Source organism: Trachypithecus francoisi, unplaced genomic scaffold, assembly GCF_009764315.1.
Source record: "Trachypithecus francoisi isolate TF-2019V2 unplaced genomic scaffold, Tfra_2.0 Lachesis_group5, whole genome shotgun sequence".
NCBI lineage: Eukaryota > Metazoa > Chordata > Mammalia > Primates > Cercopithecidae > Trachypithecus > Trachypithecus francoisi.
In genome coordinates, this window is record NW_022681470.1 from 19,275,627 (window position 1) to 19,300,334 (window position 24,708).

At 43.7% G+C, this 24,708-nt stretch overlaps 1 protein-coding gene across 3 annotated transcripts in view; it reads right to left on the reverse strand.

The window, feature by feature from the left end:
* RAB4A (RAB4A, member RAS oncogene family) overlaps window positions 1–12,625 on the reverse strand; it is a 34,199-nt gene extending 21,574 nt beyond the window's left edge. For 2 of the 3 annotated variants that reach the window (XM_033200519.1, XM_033200517.1), the window contains exon 1: window positions 12,322–12,625. Coding sequence is in view for 1 of the 3 variants with exons in the window: in XM_033200517.1 (XP_033056408.1) it covers window positions 12,322–12,352 (31 nt within the window). In the remaining 2 variants the exon portion in view is untranslated. The remainder of the gene's footprint in view (window positions 1–12,321) is intronic. The other variant, XM_033200518.1, reaches the window with a different exon arrangement.
* Between the last annotated feature and the right edge of the window lie 12,083 nt (window positions 12,626–24,708).

A 24,708-nucleotide genomic window follows, 5' to 3' on the forward strand; every position in this document is an offset into this window, starting at 1 on the left:
CACCACAGCAAAAACTATGGTCCAACCTGTACCCATGCCAACAAAGGCCAAATGGGGAGCCTAAACTTCCACCCTTGCAAGGCTACAACCAAGCATATCAATATTCCCATAAAGATGGTGTCAGAGAAGATCAAGTAGGGAGCTAGGGCTTGCATCTCTGCTGGCTGGGTAATGAGCTCTTCTGTGCCCCTGCCACAGTGTCAGTGGAAGTCACCAGGGAAAGGGGGATGAGAAGAACATTCTAATCCTTACCTAGCAGTCACAAGATGAATTCCTCTCACGTGTCAATGGAAGCAAGTGGGGAATCTGAACTTCTAGATTCCAGAATCCAGACATGATGGCAGTGATAAGGTAGTGTCCAAGAGAGGAAGACAATCGAAAGACTTAAATAAAGATCTAAGGTCCTATAACAAAATAGAAAAATATCCAGGTTTCAGTTGAAAACTCCTCATCATACCAAGAACCAGGAAGACCTCAAACTGAAAGAAAAAAGATAACAGACATATTCCTATATCAAGATGACAAATGTCAGAATTATCTGACAAAGATTTTAAAGCAGCCATCATAAAAATGTTCCAACAAGTAACACAAACATGCTTGAAATAAATGAAAAAATTAGAAATCGTCAGCAAAGAACTAGAAAGTCTCAGCAAAGAACTAGAAGATACACAGAAGAACCAACCAGAAATTTTAAAACTGAAAAATAAAACTACCAAAATAAAAGTTCAGTGGATCGGCTTGACAGCAGAATGGAAGTGACAGGAAAGAATCAGTGAACTAGATGACAAAATGATCAAGTATCCAATCTGAACAACAAAGAATAAAAGGCTGAAATAAATAAACAGAGCCTCAAGGACCTGGTGACAATAAAAAGGATCTAACATTCATGTCACTGGAGTCCTGGAAGGAGGACAAAGAGCAAGTGATTGAAAAAAGCACTCCAAGAAATAGCACTGAAAACTTAAATTTGGTGAGAGACATCAATCTACAGATTTGAAATGATGAATGAACCCAAAGAGGATAAACCCAAACAAGTCTGTGACAAGACCATAACTAAACTTCTGAAAACTAAAGAGAAATAAAAAGTCTTAAAGGTAGCCAGAGAAAAATGATACTGTATCTACAAGGGAAATACAATTCAAATAACAGCAGATTTCTCATCTGAAGCCAGGGAGGCCATAAGAGAGTGATTGTATTTTTCAAGTGCTCAAAGAAAGAAAACCTTTCAACCCAGAACCCTATGTCCTGTGAAACTATTTTTCTGGAATAAAGGGTAAATGAAGACATTCTCTGATTTAAAAAAAAAAAAAAAGTAACAGAATTTATCACCAAGAAATCTACCTGCAAAAGAACAGCTAAAGGAATTTCTCTGAACAGGAAGAAAATGATAAAAGAAGGAATCTTGGAACATCAGAGTGGAAGAAAGAACACAGAAAGCAAAAATATGGGCAAATACAATAAGGCTTTCCTTCTTCTCTTGAGTCTTCTTCATTACGTTTAACTGTTTAAGAAAAATAGTATTATCTATATGATTCTAAAATATATAAAGGAAATACTTAAGACAATTAAAATAAGACAGGATAAAAAGATGACAATAGTGAACTATGATATCTATACATAACTATAAGTTATATATATATAAAGTAAGACATAGAGTGACCACTGAAAAAGCTTATGAGCAGAGATACATTCAAAAACACTCTTGGTAAATCAAACAGAATTCTTTAAAAACGGCAGTCAAGGCAGGCTGGAAAAGAAAACTGAGAAATAAAATGGCAAACCTGAGTCATACAATATCAATAATTATATTAAATGTAAATGGAATAAATACACCAATTAAATGACAAAGATTGGAAGACTGACTTAAAAAGCATGACCTCATCATACACCATCTATAAGAAGCTCACTTCAGTTATAATGATATGAGCTGCTAAAAGAATGGAAAAGGATGTATCATGCAAACATTAATCAAAGAAAAACAGGGCTGGCTATGTTAATATCACATAACATAGACTTCAGAACAAAGAAAATAACCAGAGACAGAAAGGGCCATTACATAACTATTCATACATAAGGGTAAAGCCACCAATAAGATATAGGTATCTTGAACGTGTATATGCCAAACAGCTGTAAAATATGTCAAGCAAAAACTAACAGAATTAAAAGGACAGACAAACCCACCATTATAGCCTGAGATTTTAACATTAAGTAAAATGTTAACTATATGGTTGGCAGTTTCTTACAAAACTAAACATTTAAGTACCATATGACTCAGCAACTGCACTCCTAGACATTCATCTCGGAGAAATGAAGACTTTGTGTCATATAAAACCCTGTACATGAATGTTTATGGCAGTTGTATTGGTATAGCCCCAAACTGGAAACAACCCAGATGTTCTTTAACAGGTAAATTGTTAGACAATCTTTGGTACACTCATAACAAGGAATGCTACTCAGCAATAACAAGGATTAAATTGTCAACACATGCAATAACCTAGATGTATCTCCAGAGAATTACACTGAGTGAAAAAGTCAATCCCAAAAAATTGCAAGTGCAAGATTCCATTTACATAACATTCTTAAAATGACAAAATTATAGAAATGAAGAATAGATTCGTGGTTGCCAAAGGCTAAGGAAAATGTGGTGATAGGAAGGAAGTCTGTGCCTATAAAAGGGCAACAGGAGAGATCTTTGTGGTGATGGAAGTGTCCTGGATCTGTGTCAACGTCAATATCCTAGTTGTGATATTCTGCAATAATTTTGTAAGTTTTTCCCATTGGAGAAAACTAGGAAAAGGGTGCATGAGAACTCCGTATTTTTTCTTTCAACTATATGAATCTACAATGATCTCAAAATAGAAAGGTTAACTGAAAAAAAAATACATTATATTATCAGACAATGACTCTGTAAGTTTACTATGCACAGTCCCCAAACTGGAAGAATTAGCAAAGGATTCAAGAAGGAAACAATACCAGAAGGAAGGAGTAGCAGAAAAGCAGCTGAGCTGTCTATTAATTCTTTTTCTGTGTGGTGATACATGTATTTAGATAACATAGATAATACTATAAGGACAATGAATTATTCCTTGGTAGATGATGAGAATCCAACTTCATGAGGAGTTTCAGTTAGTGCTGAATTAATTACCTGGATCTCACAGAAATCATTCTGGCAGGAATGTATGGCATCATGTTCTCTCAGAGTGTTCAACATTTGCTGGTTTGCAGCAATGATGATCTCACTCATCAGGACTCCATATCAGAATATGGCAGAATCTGTACTGTTTATTTTGCATTTTTAATCTGTGGTTTTCTTTTTCTTTTTCCTTAACAGTGGATGACATATATATAGCATACCAAGTGTATGTTTTATATGTTAAGTGTATAGTGCTTAACAACTACAGAAAGGCTTAACAGGAACAGGTGAATAGCCATATTACAGAGTAATTAATGCAGGGAAAATGCATATGTAGGTTATATAAGAACTAAATGTGAACCGGTTAAATAATTGTGTCCACTTAAATTAGATTTGGTGTTTATTATAGTGAACGTTAACTTGAGGGCTCAAACTCACGATAAATTTTTCTCGTTCAGTTTATGATAATTACATTCACCTGATGAGGTTTTCCTACAGAATGAATTAAGCTTGAAGGGAAAGACCACACCCCAAAGCAGAAAATCTAAAACAGATACATCCTACTAATGTACTTTTAACTTTCCATATGAGAAATGTCAAATGAGATGACAGGAAAGGTATCAAATAATTAGAATTCAATCTTGGGCAAATGTCAGCCATTCAGGAACACAGACAAAATAAAGACTAGGAAAAAATGGCCTCCTACCCACTGAAATAGCAAACATAAAGCCAAAAAAGATTAACTCTACAGGAGACACCTCATTTGGAATTGACTGACTTGTTTTACATTCACTTCAAACAGCCTCTATTACCTAATGCCCCAAACTGCAGCAGATCAAAGGTATATACTGAAGTAGGACTGTGAACTACAGGCACAAAGGCAGATGGGGATAGCAGCGGATGAGCTAGAAAGTGACCATAATAGCACAGCACATTTTGTGCAGCAGTTGACAGTCAATGATGACTTTGAGTGTTCAAGAAAATTAAGCTATATTCAGCAGACAAGATGACCTCTGCCTTCCTAGTTTTTTCCCCAAGCAATGGTCTTGCTTTCGAGATTTCCAAATGTCAGAAAGGAAGCACGAATGTATGGCCTCTGACTGTATGATGCATTTCATGTGTCTTACTTCCTGGCAGAAGAGGCTAAGTGCTGTGGTATAGCATTAGAATTTGGGTAGAATGGAGTCATTTAAACAAGGTTTCTTTCTTTAGGAATTAAAGGCTTAGGGTCTGTGATTATGAAAACTGAGATAAGAGATGCTGAAGGTTCTGAGGAGGAATAGGCTTTAAGGCAAAATAATAAATTGCAAATTCAGAGATTAAGTTGAAAATACCTGTAAGCCAACACAGTGGAGAATTGGGGAAGCAGTTCTTATAAGGGCTGAATGTGAAAAGAGAAGCTAAGTGAGAAAAAGGCCGCCAAGTGTCCACTGACTGATCATCAGCATCCCTGGTGAAACCAACATCACTTCAGGCGGGGGCAAAATCCTAATTACAGTCAGTTGAAGAATGAAGGAAGACAGACACTGTTGACAAAAAGTACTGACAGCTCTTATAAGCAGCTTAGCTGTGAGGGAAAGGAGAGGCAGAGGTAGTTAAAGGAGGAAGGCGCAAAGCCAGGAAGCTACCAGTGGAAAGAGAAAGGCGGGGAACAGACATGATGGGTGAAGTGGGGGCCTGAAGCTTTAGAGATGGGGTCCAAAGTAGAAGGCTGGGGTTAGTTTTAGACAAGAGAGACCTTCTTCTGAGACGACATAGAAAAGGTTAAGGATGAGGTAAGCAAGTTTGCAGACATGGCATCTTTTCCTTACATCTACTGGTGGTCATCTACTAGGAGTGAGAGAATGGGCTTGAGGAGATGTGTGAAGGTTTAAAATAGCTGATGTGGAGAAAGACAGAGGTGACCAGGATAAGAAAAATGATTGCTAAGTATTACTGAGTACCCAGCTGGAAGCAGAGACCATACATCTGCAATGATCTCAATCTAAAAGGAGCTCTGTCTGCACAGCATGCAAGGGCAGACGCTGGGTAGCCAGGGCTGGAGCTGTGCAAAGTGTGTGTAGCTGAAAGAAAAAGAAGGACGAGGTGGAAGGAAATGCCATGGGTGTCTTATTTGAAGAGAGAGCAGCTCATTGCCTGAAAAGAAGAAAGGGGCCAGGCATGATGGGAGGCCAAAGTGGGCAGATCACTTGAGGTTAGGAAATTGAGACCAGCCTGGCCAACATGGTGACACCCGACTCTCCTAAAAATACAAAAATTAGCCAGGTGTGGTGGCGCACACTTGTAATCCCAGCGACTCAGGAGGCTGAGGCACAAGAATCACTTGAACCTAGGAGGTGGAGGTTGCAGTGAGCTGAGATAGTGCCACTGCACTCCAGACTGGGCAACAGAGCGAGACTCCATCTCAAAACAAACAAACAAACATATATAAAAAAAAAAAAAAGAAGAAGAAGAAAGGGAGGAGATGGACCAGCAGCCTGCAGCTCTTACAGTGAAGAATGGATGGAGTTGGAGTGGTCAGAATGGGATAGGTGACAAAGTCCAGGGAGCAGCCAGGGAAGGGAGCACCTGAAGAGGTGGTAGAAGAGATGTGACTTCATCTTGACTAGAGATCAAGTCAAGGAACTGTGGAGCTGAGTTGTTGAATGACCTCTGCAAGGACACTGCAGTGACCCAGGATCCATCAGGAGTTGGAGCAAAGAACAAGACCATATGACAGATGACCTTGTTGAGTAAGGACTATCCCCAGGGTCATCAGATAACAGCAACGAGGAGCTGGCAGAGGACAGAATATAAGATGACATGTACTTTAAAGGACAAAAAGTTTTGGTACAATGGTCAGGGAGGAATTGAACAGTGGAAACCTTGAGGAAATGCTGGTTAGGAGAGGTGGAAGGTTTGGGCAGCAGAGGAGTACATGACCCGTGGAGGAGAAGACTAAGAAGTAAAGGAGGTAGAACAGGCAGCAGAAGTTAATCATGGGATTCTGCAGTGTGCCTGTGGGAGCCGCGGTTCACCTAAGCCTGAATTAAACGTTGTCAGCACAGCGGAATCCTGACCCTTGTAAATTTAACATTTGCAGCACAGACTCCCCAACAATTGCTCCAGGTTCGTGATTGGGTCTTTGGTTTTCCTGACCCATTCGTTGGGATCACATGCACTGAGGAGGCTGATGTTTGGAAGCCAGTTACTTAGCAGGCCAGCTCTTTGCTATTTTCCACTGATATAACAATTTACATATATATATAATAATTATATATAATTCTAAATAATTTATATATAAACTATTTAAAAAATATATATATAACGTATCTATAGTATATATAGATATATAGTTCTTCTAAAGCGGAAAACTATTCCCATCCTGGCCTAGGAGGCTCTCGTATCCTCATGAACCCAGGTTCCAGGTGCTGTGGAAGCTGCCACAGGGGCAGTGGTGCAGATGCTGTAAGGCAAGCTGTAAGATCGTCAGCACAGCTGCTCAAGTCACTGTGACGAAGAACTTTGGAATGAAACCCAATTTTCTTACCTTTTAATCATGTAAACTGGCCCTAATTTAACTTTCCTTTGCATCTTTCAGGGTAAACAGTAACTTAAACCATGTTAAGAAGTCAGCTCAAAAGACTCTGAAACCAAATAGATCCAGGGGCTAAGGATGCGGAAGAATTAAAAATGGACTCTAACTTTATCTTCTAGGCAAACACAGGAAAAATAGAAGACGGGTAGAGGCATGAGTAATTTGTTGGGTTTGGGACGTACTGTGTTCAGATGCCAGGAGGCCACCGAGGTGTAGTCAGGTAGCTGAAAACAAGATCTGTAGTTTGAGTAAAGGATGCGACGAGAAATATAGATGTTACAGTCATCAGCAGTAAATTACAGGCATGGACTGGAATACTTTACAGTTCAAATGACCATGAGAAAGAATAATATTTTGTTTTTTCAAAAAATCGTGTTTTCAGAGTTCTCGAGCATGCAGTCATTACGTCTCCCTGGACCAACAGCACCTGCATGGCCCAGAAGCTGGTCAGATGCAGATCTCCCTCACCCTCTAAGTCAGGATCTACATTTTAACACACCAGGGGTCTCATGTGCACATTACTTTGATAAGCACTGGTGCAATGTTTCCCAAACTTTGGTACTTGAAATGTTCACCAGCTTTCAGTGAATGAGAAAAACGAAATGACAAACATGTATAATCATTTATTTATTCAAGTTGAAGAAATGTCTTTTGTTTTGGTGTTACAGGATTCCTTTGCTGACATGTTTACCTGTCCTTTCATGAAATTAAGGTAAAGGGCAATTGGGGTGATTTCCCTAACAGCAAGTTATTTCATACTTTATTGGAACCAGGTGACTTTGAAATGCTATTTACAGAAGGGCGCAGTGGCTCACGCCTGTAATCCCAGCACTTTGGGAGGCTGAGGAGGGCAGATCATGAGGTCAGGAGTCTGGAGGCCAGGAGTTCACCTGACCAACATAGTGAAACCCTGTCTCTACTAAAAATACAAAAAAAATTAGCTGGGTGTGGCGGCGGGCACCCGTAGTCCCAGCTACTTGGGAGGCTGAGGCAGGAGAATCGCTTGAACCCAGGAGGTGGAAGGTGCGGTGAGCCGAGGTCACACCACTGCACTCCAGCCTGGGCAACAGTGCTGAGACTCTGTCTCAAAGAAAAAAAAAAAAAAGGAAATGCTACTTCCTTTATCAAGAATATCTTCTTCACTCCATCTTGCTTTGTCATCCTAAATTTCTCCATGAGTCGTATTTTGATGAGCAAAGCCTATATTTTAGTTTCTTAGGGCTGTCATCACAAAGAACCACAAACTGGGAAGCTTAAAACAACAGAAGTTTATTGTCTCACGGTCTGGAGGCCAGGCGTTCAAATTCAAAGTGCTGGTAGGGTCAAGCTCTCTCTGAAGGCTCAAGGGAAGGATCCCTCCTTACCTCTCCCTAGCTTCTGGTGGTTGCCAGCCATCCCTTGGCACTCCTTGTCTGGTAGATGCATCCCTCCAATCTTGGCCTCCATCCTCACATCTCTTTCTCCCTGAATACATGTGTGTCTAAGTTTCCCTTATCTTATAAGAACACCAGGCACCGAATTAGGGCCCACCGTAATTCAGTATGATGACCTCATCTTAACTTGATTACATCTGCAAAGATCTTATTTCCAAATGTGGTCACATTCATGGGTACTAGGGGTTAGGACTGAAACAGATATTTTGGGGAACACAATTCAACCCAAACAGCCTATAATGATCCAGTTTTAAAGGAAAATATTCTGATAATTCTCAAAATTATATGACAAATACTGTAATACTGCAGTTTTCAAAATGAAGCACAAAATAAAAACATTAAGAGTATATTTTAATAAAAATGAGCACAGAACCAGCAATTTGAGTTGTATTCTTCTGTTTCATATATTATATATAGAGATTTTGTATTAGATTTTTCCTCACTCTCAAACTGTCCCAGCACTTAAATTTTTTTTTTTTTTGATACGGAGTCTCGCTCTGTCGCCCAGGCTGGAGTGCAGTGGCCGGATCTCAGCTCACTACAAGCTCCGTCTCCCGGGTTTACGCCATTCTCCTGCCTCAGCCTCCGGAGTAGCTGGGACTACAGGCGCCCGCCACCTCGCCCGGCTAGTTTTTTTGTATTTTTTAGTAGAGACGGGGTTTCACCGTGTTAACCAGGATGGTCTCGATCTCCTGACCTCGTGATCCGCCCGTCCCGGCCTCCCAAAGTGCTGGGATTACAGGCTTGAGCCACCGCGCCCGGCCAGCACTTAAATTTTAAAAGAAATTTCTGGCATTTTCCCACTACATATACTTTTTAGCTCCTTTCTGAACATTGCTGCTTGGCATCAAAATTACTTTCAGCCAGTTTGTAATCTCCCAGGTCTCAGATGGCTGAAGCAGAGTTCCTTGGGAAGTCCCAAGCCGTACTCACCGGCCAGGGCTTTAAGAATGTAGTGTATCTAATGACATTTCACGTTCAGATGAAGGGTTCTATCTGCAACCTAAGACTTCAATTTGTTTCACGATACTGCATAAAGTACAGTATTCATGTGGTGACTTCAAAGCAACAAAAATGTTCAACGCTACTCAGTCTATGGAAGGTGAAATACTGTTTTAATATGTTAAAAAGCATATTAAATGAACACATTAATGAAAGGTAGCTCATTAACAGTACATTTTAGCAGGGCACAGTGGCTCATGCCTGTGATCTCAACACTTTGGGAGGTGGAGGCATGAGGATCACTTGAGCCCAGGAGTTCGAGATGAGACTGCAACAGCGAGAGACGTCGTCTTGACAAAATAAATTAAAAAAAAAAAAAAATTAGCCAGGTGTGGTGGCATGCACCTGTGGTCCCAGCCTCAGGAGGCTGAAGTGGGAGGATTACTTGAGCTAGAGAGGTGGAGGCTGCAGTGAGCCATGATTGTGTCACTGCACTCCAGCCTGGGTGACAGAGTGAGGTCCTGTCTCAAAAACAAAACAAAAAAAAAGATTGAAAAAACAAAAAACAAAAACCCAGTACATTTCATGCACTGGCCCTTGATTTTTCCTCCTCTCTCTGTCAAGCTACACAGAGCCTCCTTTTAGAGAAGAGCAAATGAGCACAGAGTACAAAGGAGTTTAAAGGTTAGGCAAACATTCCTTCACCAGCTCAGAGGCACATATCCAGAAGGCAGCCTGACTGTTTCACTTTTAAGGAACAATGCTATATAAATATGGCCATTGATATGTCAAAGTGACAGCTTAGGACTTGGTTCTAGGTGACTTTTACTTCAGCTTGGCAAACTTCAACTGTCCTGCTTGCTCTTTCTAAAGCTCATTTTCTTTTTTTGAGACTCTCACTCTGTCATCCAGGTTGGAGTGCAGTGGCGCAATCTTGGCTCACTGCAACCTTTGCCTCCTGGGTTCAAGCAATTCTCATGCCTCAGCCTCCCGAGTAGCTGGGACTACAAGCGTACCACCATGCCCAGGTAATTTTTCGTATTTTTAATAGGGTTGGGGTTTCACCATGTTGGCCAGGCTGGTATCGAACTCCTGAGCTCAAGTGATCTGCCCCCATCGGCCTTCCAAAGTGCTGGGATTACAGGCATGAGCCATCACGTCTGGCCTCATTTTCTATTTATTAGTTTCTACTAGTTTTCGATTAATTTCCTCTATTAGAAGAAAAGATTCAATTTGGAATTGCAAAGTAAAAACATACTTGGAAGTTATCATGAAATAATACTAATGGTCAAAGCCTTATGATCAGAATGCAATCAATCTGTGAAGCTCAAAAGTTCAGTTAACTGTGTCTGAAGTGGAGATGCCAAAGATATGCTCTATTTTATCAGTTGTTATCATTGCGTAAACGAAAAATGAAACATAAAAACTCTATCTCCTGAACTCTTCCAGTCCTTTCTTACTGATTCATGACCCCCACTTGCTTTTCTTTGGACATTCCACCCTTCCCTTGTGCTCTGTGCTCCTTACTCAGGTTAAAGAAACTAAGCATGGGCTAAAGAGCACTTGAAAATAAAGAAGTGCAAAGATGCAACCAAAAATTGCTAGAGCATGTTTTCCTTACAACATTTCTGACTGTGGTTCTGTACAGGAAGAACCAGATCACTGCCATTTGCAGAAGCATTTGCAAACACTTGTCCTGAGGAAGGCATCGACTTACTGGAGGATTTCCTAAGCCTTCTAGGAACAGATGTCATGCCCCTGTGTCACCAAGAACAGGGCAGTACCAGTCACAGGAGTCACTCACTGAAGGTGGACCAAAGGCACTGTGACCCCAGCATGGAAGCCCTTCCAAAAGTTCCCATTTTTTCTTACAAGACAGACTGACGCCTTCCTCAAGGCCCTCTCCTCTCTGTCTCCTCATCCATCCCTCCAGCGTGGTGCTCAAAACACACCCTTCTTGAGTTGCCCTTCCCACAGGCCTGAGATGTTCTGTGTGTTGCCTGGTTAATGCCTCCCCAACACCCCTGTCTGGGTCACCTTTCTTTCTAACACACTGTCACAGACCACACTCCTTAAGAACTCTTGCTTGGTTTTTAATTATTCACTCATTAGTATCACAATTGGATTAATACTGCATTCCCTCAATAGGCTGTACGCTCCATGAGACTAGAGCCGTGTCTGCTGTCCTTCTGCAGGACTCACAGCCCTCCCAGCACGGTGCCCGCTTCCCTAATGCCATTCCACAGTATTTGTTGCCGAGAAGGAGGCAGCACGCCAGGACAGATGGAGACAGGACTAATTTGGCTTGAGGTATGTAATTTTGAACTTGAGCCTCTCTCTGGGACTGTAAAACTCCAAATCAAAGTCTTAATCTGAGAATACACACATCTGAAAGAGTGATTAGGGACTGGTAAACATCTATTAATATTCAACTCTGATAGAAAGTACAAGTTGTTTATTCTTACCACGCAAGGCCAAAAAAGGGGAGAAAAAAAAAACACCACACAGTATATGCACTGGGAAAGCTTTCGCTTATTCAAAACAGTATTTGCGAGCACCTCCAGGTCTGGGTGCTGCAGGGGAAACAAAGATTAAACAGCCAAGGCTTTGCTTCCAAGGTGCTTACTGTCTTAAGGATACAAGGCATGTTTATAAATAGCCAAAATGCAACCCAGAAAAGACTAAAAAACACTGAGAGGGAGGGAGAAATAAACGAAGAGGTGTCCGGAGGGAGAGATGAATTAGTCTATCAATAACTCCTCACCGTAATCCCAATGTAAAGCAAGGAATTTCAAACCAGGAAAGGTCAAACTGAAGTATTTGAGGAACACAGGCGTCGCCCTAAGCCCTTCACACGGCTCGCTGGGGATAATATAGCAGCTGAAACGGAACATCAAGCTGGCTTTCCAAACCTTCAGTTATTTACATTAGACTGAGAGGGGAAAAGCGCTAACTGTGCAGGCGCAGAGAAAGAGCAAGAGGAAACTTTAAAGGCGGATCACGCCAATGCGCTGTGCACAGCCCCGCCCGTGCCCCGCGCACCCGCTACCCCACCCGAGCTCCCCGCGGCCCGCGGCCCCCATCTCGGTCCTAGGCCCAGACACCTCCGAGACCCGTCCCCCGGCTCCGGCCGGCGCCACTGCCACCCTCAAGACCCCCGCAGCCCAGGCCCGGCCCCGCGCCGGCGACGCCCCCTGCGGCCCGATCCGCGCGCCCAGCCAGCCCGGGCCTCGTACCGTAGGTTTCGGACATGGCCGTCTGCGACATCTTGGGAGCGGCGCCGCCTCTCGCCGGGTCACCGGCTGCACTCGCCCGCGGTCCGCTGGCGCGTCTCGGTGGGGAAGGACCTGGGACGGGGGACCGGAGGAGGGAGGGGCCCGACCGGTCCCCACGGCAACCGCCGGCCTCCCAGCAGCTGCGGCCCAGCCGGACTCCAGCTCCGCGCAGGCGCAGGGACCTCCACCGTCCGTCCGGCCGCGACCGCGAGGAGGAAGAGGAGATGGGCTACGCGAGGCCCGGCCCACGCCGCGGTCGCGCGTGCGCACGGGGAGGCCGGGGCGGGGCGCATGGGGACCTCGGCGCGCGCCGGAAGCACGTGCGCGGGCTGGGTCCCCTGGCGGTGTGCGCTGAGGCTGGGCAAGCGGTGGGTGGGGGCGTTGGGGGCTGGGTCCCGATTTCCCTCAGGGAAAGTCGGGTAGAGGCAGGCGGTGGGCAAGTTTGGGGGTGACAGAGGGCTGCAGACAGTGGGGTCCAGTTACCGAACAGAGGAGGAAGGTGCCCGCACTGGGGAGGAAAGCAGTCGATTTGCCAAACTGGCCCGTCTCAGTTAAGACATTGTCTTCGGTCATCATCTGAGGCTTTCAGCCAGGAAAAAACATCCCTGACGCAGTTACGATCGAGGCCAGAACTTGGTTAATGTGTGACAAGGGGGCAGTAGGCCCCAGGTGTCCAGCCAGAGGCCGCCCTGTGAATGGGAGGCAGGTTCATTTACCCGTTGGGAAGCTAAGCTTTCACTCCAAACTGCCGGGCCCTCTTGAATGGAGCTGAGCGGGTGTGGGCAGAATGACAGAAGCTCAAGATGCCCAGATGCTGAAGGGTCATCACAAGACTACAGACAGCAGCCTCTCCACATCCCATTTTAGAGGGTTCTGGATTATGGCTGAGAACTATCTCCTGGCCCTCAGCTGGGGATGTGTTTCCAAATTTAGGAGTTTTTTTGTTTTTATTTTTTAACAGGGTCTGGTTCTGTCAGGGGAGCCCTGCCGATTCTCCCGCCTCAGCCTCCTGAGTAGCTGAGGCTAGGGGCACACAGCACCACACCGCGGCAATTTTTAAATTTTTTGTACAGACGGGGTCTCGTTATGTTGCCCAGGGTGGTCTTGAACTCCTGAGTTCAAGCATCCTTCCTCCTTGGCCTCCCAAATTGCTGGGATTACAGGCGTGAATCGTCTCACCTGGCCTTGGATTATCCGTTTGGTTTCAGAAGCAAAACTGAGTTAGAATCCCCTTCTGTGGGAAATGTAGAGATAAACATTTATGGGAACGAGAATTTTGGTTGAGGATTTGGCCCATCTGAGCTTGATCAGGGCCACATAGCACCTCATAGTTCCAACCTTGTTCACAATAGGTTGTCGAATGCTCAAAATATCCCTGGCTAAGCTCCCAAGTGACCTGGACTGTGTGGAAAATGCCAGTACAAAGTTTTTTGTTTTTTTTTTTTCTGAGTCAATTTGGCTCCATCCTCCACATAAATTGGCATCAGAGTTTCCCTCTTCCCCAGGGGCTATTTGGGTCGGTATTTTTCTCTTCTCTCCGATCCTAATAACAAATAAATGCAGTTTTTTTTTTTTCTAAACCACAGAGAAGGCCCCATGGTGAAAGGTTGTGAGAGCTGTAATTTCCTAAAATTGTTTTCTATATATTTCTTGTTCAATGGCTCAGATCATTTTTTGCTTTCTTGTTTGGCTCTCTGCATGTTGTGTTTGATTTAGGCTCCTGAGTATAGCAGATTGGTTCTGATTAAAACCATTTCAGAGGAAAGACAGTGATCCCAGGAAGTGGGAAGAAAACAGCATCACCTGAAGTCATTCCTATTCGTTAGATGTTTTCTTCCTGCAGAAACCCACTATGTACAAGAAAGAAGTCAGTGAGCTGCAGTGATATGTGTTATTGACTGAAACTGGACCGGAGATCCCTGAAACCTGGACAAGGTGGTAGAAATACAAATTATCCTGCCACTTCACAGCTGTGGGCAGTTTTCTACTTTGTGGAAAATGAAGACTTAGGTAGGCCTTTGGGAAAGACTTTGTTTTGGAAAAACCACCCAAAGAGATCATTTAGTTTGCAAATGTAACTGCAGTATCACAATTGGAAGAAGAAATATGCAAGGGCGAGGTTTGAAGGAGCCGTTCAGTTCGGTATCCTCGAATGATACTATGGAAGATTCTTTGCATCTTAGTAACTTTGGGTCTTTGAAAGAAAACAAATTTCTTCAAAATGTTTTTAGAGACTGCTTTGATTCTGAGGCACTGCTGATTATATGGAAGAAAAAATTATTGCAAAATTAATTTGTTTTCTCCAGTTATCGTCTCCTTTCTCTTTGGGGGAGGTTTGTGACAGAGTAAAAAGAGATATACAAAAGCCTAGACATGTTGGAGATTTGTCTAAGGGAAATGTAATTATGGAGAAGGATTTTTTTGAGCTGAAACTAGATCCCACTTTTTTCCAGGTCAGTGGTCCTTCAAGTATCTGGTACTTTCCTTCCTGCTTCCTGACAAGGCTAAAGGATGTGGCAGGACCTCGCATTTAATGCCCAACGTGAGGAGCCCTAGGGCTTGATGCATGGGATTCTTGGAGTGAGGCCTGGTGGAGGGCTCTGGTCACAGCCTCGGTGGAATGGTGACTCTCTTTGGTAACTGGAATTGAAGAAAATGAGTGGACTTGTGTCTGAGCACTTGGGAACTCAGCAATCCCTGGGTATGACCTTGAGAAGGAGCCACATTCTGGAACAAGTGGAGGCTTGAAACTAGAAGCTCAATTCCATAGCCAGGCTGGTGGAGACTATGACATGTAACTCACATCTTCAAGAAAGTAGAGACCTCAGAGGTCACTGGGCCACTTTACCTTCCACTGTCAAAAAAACTATGTCTGTGATCAGATACCTCTGTTGCTAGGGAATATTCGTCAGAATGGGCTAGATTGACTGCAGTAATGCAGATCTCTCAACCCATTTATGACTTACACAGCAAAGTTCCTCACTCAGACTACCTGTCCACTCCCACTAGCAGAGACTTGCTCATGGGCCCTCCTAGACCCAGGCTGACTGAATGTGTTTTATCTAAACACATCTCCACAGTCACTCAGGTAGGAGTGGCAATGCACTAGGACCAATTGTGCATTAGCTAGAGAGGCACTTACCAGGAATTAATTGCTATGAGAACTTGTATTTACATTTTGTGGGCTAAAGCAAGGCATGTGGCAATGCTTAATTTCAAAGAGGACAGGAAATGCAATATTATTGTGTCCCTGAAAGAAAGGAGAAGAGAAAGTCTGTGGAAAGACATTATGGCTACCACTGGAATTTTCCCTTGTCCAGGCAGCTCACCGTGCTTTTATTTGAAACAATTTTATTGAAGTATAATAGGCATAACTGCACATATGTATGTATGTATTTATTTATTTTATTTTTCGAGATGGAGTCTTGCTTTGTTGCATAGGCTGGAATGCAGTGGTGTGATCTCAGCTCACTATGATCTCTGCCTCCTGGGTTCAAGTGATTCTCCTGCCTCAGCCTTCTGAGTAGCTGGGATTGCAGTCATACAGCCACGTACCACCACACCTGGCTAAGTTTTGTATTTTTAGTAGTGACGGGGTTTTGCCATGTTGACCGTGCTGGTCTCGAACTCCTGACCTCAGGTGATCCACCTGCCTCGGCCTCCCAAAGTGCTGGGATTACAGGCGTGAGCCACGGCGCCCGGCCTGCACATATTTAAAGTGTACATTTTGATAATTTTTGATATATATGTACACTTGTGCTTGCTGCTCCAGGAGACCGCTATTTCTAGGCCTTTTCTGTGGACGGAGGCATTTTTGTGATTGTTTTATCTCATTTATTGCTTAGGACGAATAATTTCTTGTGAGGTTTAGTGGTGGTTTTGGGGTTGATAGTATAGGTGTTTATCACAGTCCACCTCCAAGTGATAATACACTACTTTATACAGAGTGTAAGAAACAACCATTTACCTCCATCCTCCCTCAGCATCTGTGCTGAGGATGTTGTACTTCTCCATATGTTGTACACCCACATACATTGTTATTGTTTTTACTTAATGAGCTACTGATTCTCTCTCTCTTTTCCTTTTAGTTGTGGTAAAATAGACATAAAATGTACCATCTCAACCATCTTGAAATGTACAGTTCAGTGGCATTAAATACATTCCCATTGTTGTGCAACCATCACCACCATCCATCTCCAGAACGCTTCATCTTGCAAACCTGAAACTCTGTACCTGTTCAACAACAACTCCGCATTCACTTCTCCCCGCAGTGCCTGGCAACCACCATTCTACTTCCTGTCTCTAGGAATTGGCCTCTCTAGGTACAGTACCTCATATAAATGGAGTCATACAGTATTTGTCTTTTCCTGACTGTCATATTTAACTTAGCATAATGCCCTCAAGATTCATCTGTAACATTGTAGAATGTGTCAGAATTTCCTTCCTGTTTAAAACTGAATAATATCCAATACTTCGTACGTCTATACTGCATTTCCAGCCAATTCTTTTCAATAGATTTAAACGATAAGAAAAAAGTGTTTTATATTTACTCATGTAGTTACCATATCTAGGACTCCTTTTTCTCTTGTGTAGATTAGATTTCCATGGTCTCATTTTCCTTTTGCCTGCAGGGCTTTCCTTAACAGATCTTGAAGTGTAGATCCGCTGGTGACTAATTCTTTCAGCTTTTATATATCCAAAAAAGTCTTTATTTCACTTCTGTGTTTGAAGTTATTTTTGCTCAATTTCGATTTTTAGAGTTTTCCATTTTTTTTTTCTAACATGAAGATACTGTTTTAGTGTTTTCCGGCTTGTTTTGTTTCCGATAAGGAGTCAACTGCCGTTCTTATCTTTATTTCTTTCATGCAATGTGTCTTTTATCTCTGCTTGGTTTTAAGGTTTCATCTGTATCACTGGTCTGAAGCAATTTGATTATGATGTGCCTTGGTGTTGATTTTCTTTAAAGTTCTTGTCCTTGAGTTTCACTGAACTTCTCTGGTCTTTGAGTTTATAGTTGCTATCAGATTTGGAATTTTTTCAGCCATTATTTCTTAAAATGTTTTTTCTGCCCCTGCCTCTCCTTTCCTTTGGCGATTCTACTGCACAAATACTAGGTCACTTGAATTTGTCTCACAGCTAACTCAGGCTTTGCTCATTTTTTGTCAGTCTTTTTTCTTTCTGTTTTTCATTTTTGTGTAATTTCCATTGCTGTGTCTTTAAATTCACTCATCTTTCCTATAGTATCTAATCTGCTATCAATTCCATCCAGCGTAATTTTCCTCTCAGGCATTGCTGTTTCACCTGCAGAAGTTTCACTCCGTGTCTGGACCTACATTTGGGTCCTCTGGTTTCCATGTTTAGTACTCACGCTCTCAGGCCCTCCAGCTTCTTGAGCATATGGAACATGTGTCATTTCTACTAACTTTATCATCTAAGTCATTTCTGAGGTTGTTTATATTGATTGGCTTTTCTCTTCATTGTAGGTAATATTTTCCTACTTTACAAGCCAGATAATTTTTTATTGAATGCCAGACGTTGAGAAGTTTACTTTGAGATACATACAATGTTTATTTTTATAAATATTTTTGAGCTTTGTTCTGGGGTGCAGATAAGTTCTTTGGAAAGAGCTTGATGCTTCAAGTCTTGTTTTGAGGCTTTTTTGCGGGGTGGGCCCTGAGCAGCATTCTACTCAACAAGCCCTTGAGTTAATGAAGGTTTTCACCATGATTGGCGGAATTGGGAGTTCCTCTGGGCCGTGCATGAGTGCTTGGGATTGTTTTCTGTAATATTTGCAGGTGATTCTTTATCTGGCATGGGGTAGGAGTGCCTACCACGGCAGGAGAAATGCAGGTATTTCTTCACTTGCCTACACTGCTCAGTAGAAGACTTGAAGGGAACCCTCTGCAAACCTCTGGCACTCTCTCTGTCTCTGTCTCTGTACAACTCTGCGCAACCCCCAGCTCAGGGAGTGCTGCTGCTTCCTCCTGTCTTGACTCCAGAGCTCAGTCTGTGGCACTCTTTCTCTGCAGTCACTTACTTGCTCATTCATTTCATCTGGTCTTAAGGCTTTCAATACGATCTAAAGCTGATGATTCCTTAATTTCTAGCTTGCCTAGGCCTCTGTGTACAATTGCTTACTTGATAGGTCCACTTGAATGAATGCCTATCAGGTTTCTTAATACTAACGAAATAAAAACTAAGGGCGGGCACGGTGGCTCACGGCTGTAATCCCAGCACTCTGGGAGGCCAAGGCGGGTGAATCACGAGGTCAGGAGTTCAAGACCAGCCTGGACAATATGGTGAAACCCTGTCTCTACTAAAAAATACAAAAAAGGCCAGGCGCGGTGGCTCAAGCCTGTAATCCCAGCACTTTGGGAGGCCGAGACGGGCAGATCACGAGGTCAGGAGATCCAGACCATCCCGGCTAACATGGTGAAACCCCGTCTCTACTAAAAAATACAAAAAAAAAAAAAAAAAACTAGCCGGGCGAAGTGGCGGGCACCTGTAGTCCCAGCTACTCGGGAGGCTGAGGCAGGAGAATGGCATAAACCCGGGAGGCAGAGCTTGCAGTGAGCTGAGATCCGGCCACTGCACTCCAGCCTGGGCGACAGAGCGAGACTCTGTCTCAAAAAAAAAAAAAAAAAAAAATACAAAAAATTAGCCAGGCATGGTGGCGCGCACCTGTAGTCCCATCTACTCAGGAGGCTGAGGCAGGAGAGTCGCAGGAACCTGGAAGGCAGAGGTTGCAGTGAGCCAAGATCATGCCACTGCACTCCAGCCTGAGCGACAGAGCCCAGGCTGTCGCTCTGGACGGAGCCATTCCGTCTCAAAATAAATAAATAAACAAACAAACAAACTAAACATCCCGATTTCTTGACCAAACTAGTGCCTTCTGCAATTTTTTGTATCTCAGTAAATGGCAGTTTGCCAGGTGTATTAGGGTCAGAGTTCTCTAGAGGGACAGAACTAATAGGATACATGTATATATGAAAGGGAGTTTATTGAGGAGAATTGATTCACACAATCACAAGGTAGAGTCCCATGATTGGCTGTCTGCAAGCTGAGGAGCAAGGAAGCCAGTGGTGGATCAGTCTAAGTCCCAAAACCTCCAAAATAGGGAAGGTGACAGTGCAGCCTTCTATCCGTGGGCAAAGGCCCAAGAGGCCCTGGCAAACCACTGGTGTAAGTCTAAGAGTCCGAAAGGTGAAGAACTTGGAGGCTGATGTTTGAGGGCAGGAAGCATCCAGCACAGCGGAAAGAGGAAGGCCAGAAGACTCAGCAAGTCTGCTTTATTCTAGCCGCTCTGGTAGCTGATTAGATGGGTCCCACCCAGATTGAGGGTGGGTCAGCCTCTCCCAGTCCACCGACTCAAATGTGAATCTCCTTTGGGAACACCCTCACAGACACACCTAGGAACAATACTGTGAATCCTTCAATCAAGTTGACACTTAATATTAACCATCACACCAGGGCCAAACCTTGGAGTCCTGCCTGACTTCTCACGCCCACATTTGATCCATCAGCAAGGCCTACAGGCTCTACTGTCAGAGCATCCAGAATCTGCTTCTGCTACTTGCACTGCCCCCCACCCCCACCCCGGTCACCTCCTGCATCAGCCCGCCTCACCTCTCTCCTGCCTTTTGCAGCTACCTCCCCTTCCTGCTTCTATGCTTGTCTCCCTGTGACGTCTTTTCTAAACACAGCTGCTAGAGCAATCCTATTAAGATGTAAATAAACAAAACCAAAAATAAATAACAATTCCCCTTTAAAACAGCCAGTGTTGCCTATAATCCCAGGACTTTGGGAGGCCAAGGTTGGTGGATCACTTGAGGTCAGGAATTTGAGATCAGCCTGATCAACATAGTAAAACCCTGTCTCTGTTAAAACTACAAAAATTAGCTGGATGTGGTGGTGCACGCCTGCAATCCCAGCTACTTGGGAGGCTGAGACAGGAGAATCTTTTGACCCCGGGAGGTAGAGGCTGCAGTGAGCCAAAACCATGCCACTATACTCTAGCCTGGGTGACAGAGAGAGATTCCATCTCAAAAAAAAAAAAAAAATAATAATAATGGATCGCTTATATGTCACCACGTGATTGTGGGAAGGCTATAATAAAACTAGAGTATCATCTAATACTAGTATAATTTATTGAGTACTTGATAAACACTAGGTATAGTGCTAAGTGCTTTACGTGTATTGTTTGTTGTTGTTGTTGTTGTTGTTGTTTTGAGAAGGAGTCTTGCTCATCGCCCAGGCTGGAGTGCAGTGGCCCGATCTCGGCTCACTGCAAGCTCTGCCTCCCAGGTTCACGCCATTCTCCTGTCTCAGCCTCCCGAGTAGCTGGGACTACAGGCACCCGCCACCACGCCCGGCTAATTTTTTTTTTTTTTTGTATTTTTAGCAGAGACGGGGTTTCAGCATGTTAGCCAGGATGGTCTAGATCTCCTGACCTCGTGATCCGCCCGCCTCGGCCTCCCAAAGTGCTGGGATTACAGGCGTGAGCCACCACGCCCGGCTGCTTTACGTGTATTATAAAACTTAATTATTACAACAGATTTATAAGGGAGGTATTATCCCATTTTACAGATGAAGAAACAAAGGCCCAAATGGATTACATATTTTGTCCAGTTTCCACAGCTAGTATGTATCAATGTTGGAATTTCTCTCTCAAACCAAACCAAACTGAAACCTCTCCTTTTAAAAATGCAGTATAAAAAGCCCAAAACACAGAGCTGTGATTCCAAAAGGCACTGAATTATTTAATGCCTGAGGAAAACAGCTCTCCTTTGATCCAGACCCTGTTCTGGATGCTTTATGTCACCTCCCTTGATCCTTATACCACCTGACAAGGTTACTCTTCTTATCTTTGTATTATAGTCAAGGGTGACATCCAAACCAGGGCTCTTTATTGCACTGTGGTGCCAAATAAGTGTGGAGACACAGATGAGAAAGGGTTTACGGTAGAAAACATTCCCAGAGCACTTCTATAAATTCAACATAAGCTCAGGTTAGCTTTAAGATAGAAAGTAGTCCTGAAGTTGACATCCAGTCGTCTAATATTAAACTCAGATCTTTGAGTTTGTCATCCTCCAAAGCATATAGATTTTGTTTATCTAACAGGAATATGCTACAAATGCTTGATGTAACAGTCTACAACATTAAGCCAAGACTAGAGTTGTGGATAGAGTTCTTGAGTTCAGTGATGTGATAATTTCCTACTTTCACCTTCTCATTTGAAAGTTATGAGCAAATCTTCCATCCATTCTAATATGATGCGTCTCTGCTTATTTCTGCATTTAACAGCATTGATACCCAGGGATTATTCATTCGAGTCATTTAAATTCTTGTTTTGTATTCAGAAAAAGAGGATTTTCTGGTTCCTCTTTTCTTTTTAATTATGTTTATGTGTTTCCTCCATATTGATAAAAGTACCATAGAATTATCTTTTATTTACTTACTTATTTTCAAATACTGTGTTTCAAATTAAATGGCCTGTTTTCAGCCTGGTTTCTTATGAAAAAGATAGTTTACACAACAACTGCTTAAAAAAAAAATTCTCCATAGCCCACGCCTGTAATCCCAGCACTTTGAGAGGCCGAGGTGGATGGAGCATGAGGTCAGGAGTTCGAGACCAGCATGGCTAACACAGTGAAACCCCATCTCTACTAAAACTATAAAAATTAGCTGGGCATGGTGGCAGATGCCTATAATCCCAGCTACACGGTAGGCTGAGGCAGGGGCATCGCTTGAACCGAGGAGGCGGAGGTTGCAGTGAGCCAAGATCGCGCCACTGCACTCCAGCCTGAGGAACAGAGTGAGACTCCGTCTCAAAAAAAAAAAAAAAATTCTCCCTGAACACCACCAACTGAAATTTTCTTTTATGGGTTGATTTTAACATTTTAATCAGCTTTACTGGGGTATAATTGACATACGACAAAATTCACAGATTTTAAGTGTACAGTGAGTTTTGACAAATGTACATGGTCATGCGACAACTTCAACCTCGTCCCAATATGGAACTTTTCTGTCACCCCCAAGAGTTCTTTTATGCCTTTTTGCAGCCCTTTCTGGGCTGATTTTGAGAAGTTTTGATAGAGGATTATTGGCTTTCACATGGGAAGATGTAACCTACTCCAGGACACTGGGGTGGGGGTTTCCCCACTGCACAGACCACCCACCATCCAGTCCACCTCTAGACCTCTCAGCAGCCTGTCCTTCTTGCCCTTTCAAGCATCTTCATCTGTGTTCCACCAGCTTCTTATTTGGGACCAGACAGTAGCCAATACCATTTCCATCCATCAGCTTGGTGAAATGTGTCCTTTAATGGAAGACTAATGAGGCCTAATAGAAAAAGCTTCCTGGATTTATTGATGTTCCTTGTGACTTTACAGGAGAGAGAGAGATTTAGGTCAGAGTCATTAGACTTTCTCTTCCTTTCCCTGAAATTGTGTGGACTAGTAGCTAGGCCAGCAGGCATGCAATCAAACACTGTAGTGTCCCACCATGTCACCTTCCTGGATTAGATGACTGTGGCCGCTGAAACAAAGTACCACAGACTGAGTGGCTTCGACAACAGAAATCTATTGTCTGACAGTTCCGGAGGCCAGAAGTCTGAGGTCAAGGTGTCAGCAGAGTTGCTTCCCTCCTAGAGCTGAGGGAAAATCTGTTCCAGGTCTCTCTCCTAGCTTCTGGTGCCTTACTGGCCATTTTTGGTGTTCCCAGCAAGCATCACTCCTATCTCTGCCTTCATTTATTATTACTACTATTATTATTATTTCTGTTTTTGAAATGGAGTCTTGCTCTGTTACCCAAGCTGGAGTGCAGTGGCGTGATCTCAGCTCACTGCAACCTCTGCCTCCTGGGTTCAAGTGATTCTCCCTCCTCAGCCTCCTGAGTAGCTGGGATTACAGGTGCACACCACCATGCCAGGCTGATTTTTGTATTTTTAGTAGAGGTGGGGTTTCACCGTGTTGGCCAGGCTGGTCTTGAACTCTTGATCTTAGGTGATCCACCCCCGGTGGCCTCCCAGAGTGCTGGGATTACAGGCATGAGCTGCCGTGGTCCCACATTTGGAGAAATCCTGCTGTGGGTTGAGGAATGGTTTTGTTCCTAAAGGACACAGGCACTGCCGCTTGTGGAAAATGGAACAGAGAACAGCAGAGATTGAATAGAGCATTAAATGCTGTGACTGAGAAAATCCTTGTGTCTGAGCAGTGAGGACATGTTGCTTGGAGATATTTCTCAGTCAGAAATATCTATGGGTTAGAAACATACTATGGGTTAAATGAGAGCTGGTAGAAAGGGTGGTTGTCAACTCCCCCTGCTCTTTCCTGAGTCTCACTCTCCCCCCGTATTCTCCCTCCTTTCTTTTCTTTCTTTCTTTTTTTTTTTTTTTGAGATGGAGTCCTGCTCTGTTGCCCAGGCTGGAATGCAGTGGTGCAATCTCAGCTCACTGCAACCTCTGTCTCCCGGGTTCAAGCAATTCTCCTACCTCAGCCTCCCAAGTAGCTGGGATTACGGGCACCCACCACCACGCTCAGCTAATTTTTGCATTTTCAGTAGAGACAGGGTTTTACCATGTTGGCCAGGCTGGTCTCAAACTCGTGAGTTCCGGTGATCCTCCCATCTCAGCCTCCTGAAGTGCTGGGATTACAGGCATGACAGGCATGAGCCACCGCACCCGGCCCTCTCCCTCCTTTCTTTTTTTTTTGAAATGGAGTCTCGCTCTGTTGCCCAGGCTGGAGTGCAATGGCCGGATCTCAGCTCACTGCAAACTCCGCCCACCGGGTTTACACCATTCTCCTACCTCAGCCTCCCAAGTAGCTGGGACTACAGGCGCCCGCCACCTCGCCCGGCTAGTTTTTTTGTATTTTTTAGTAGAGACGGGGTTTCACCGTATTAGCCAGGATGGTCTCGATCTCCTGACCTCGTGATCCGCCCGTCTCGGCCTCCCAAAGTGCTGGGATTACAGGCTTGAGCCACCGCGCCCGGCTCCCTCCTTTCTTAGGGAGGATCTCGACTCAGAACTTTTCCTCGATCCTCTCTGTTGAGATGGTTGATTTCCTCCTTAAAGCATTACCTGTTCAGTTTCTTTTAAAAATTTACTCTCCCTGCCCTCATTCTGTAGGAATTGTTGGGTATTGGCTGGGCAAGGAGTTTGGAGCCCTCTGAGCTGATAATGTAAAATCTTTGAGGGGAGAGACTTGAACTTTCTTTTTCTTTTTCTTTCTTTTTTTGTTTTTTTCTCCTGTAGCATCTGCCCCAGTGTCAGGCACATTTTAGGTGCCCAACGAACATCTGTGGAATGAATGAATGGGTGCTGGCACCACCTGTAATCACACAGTAAGG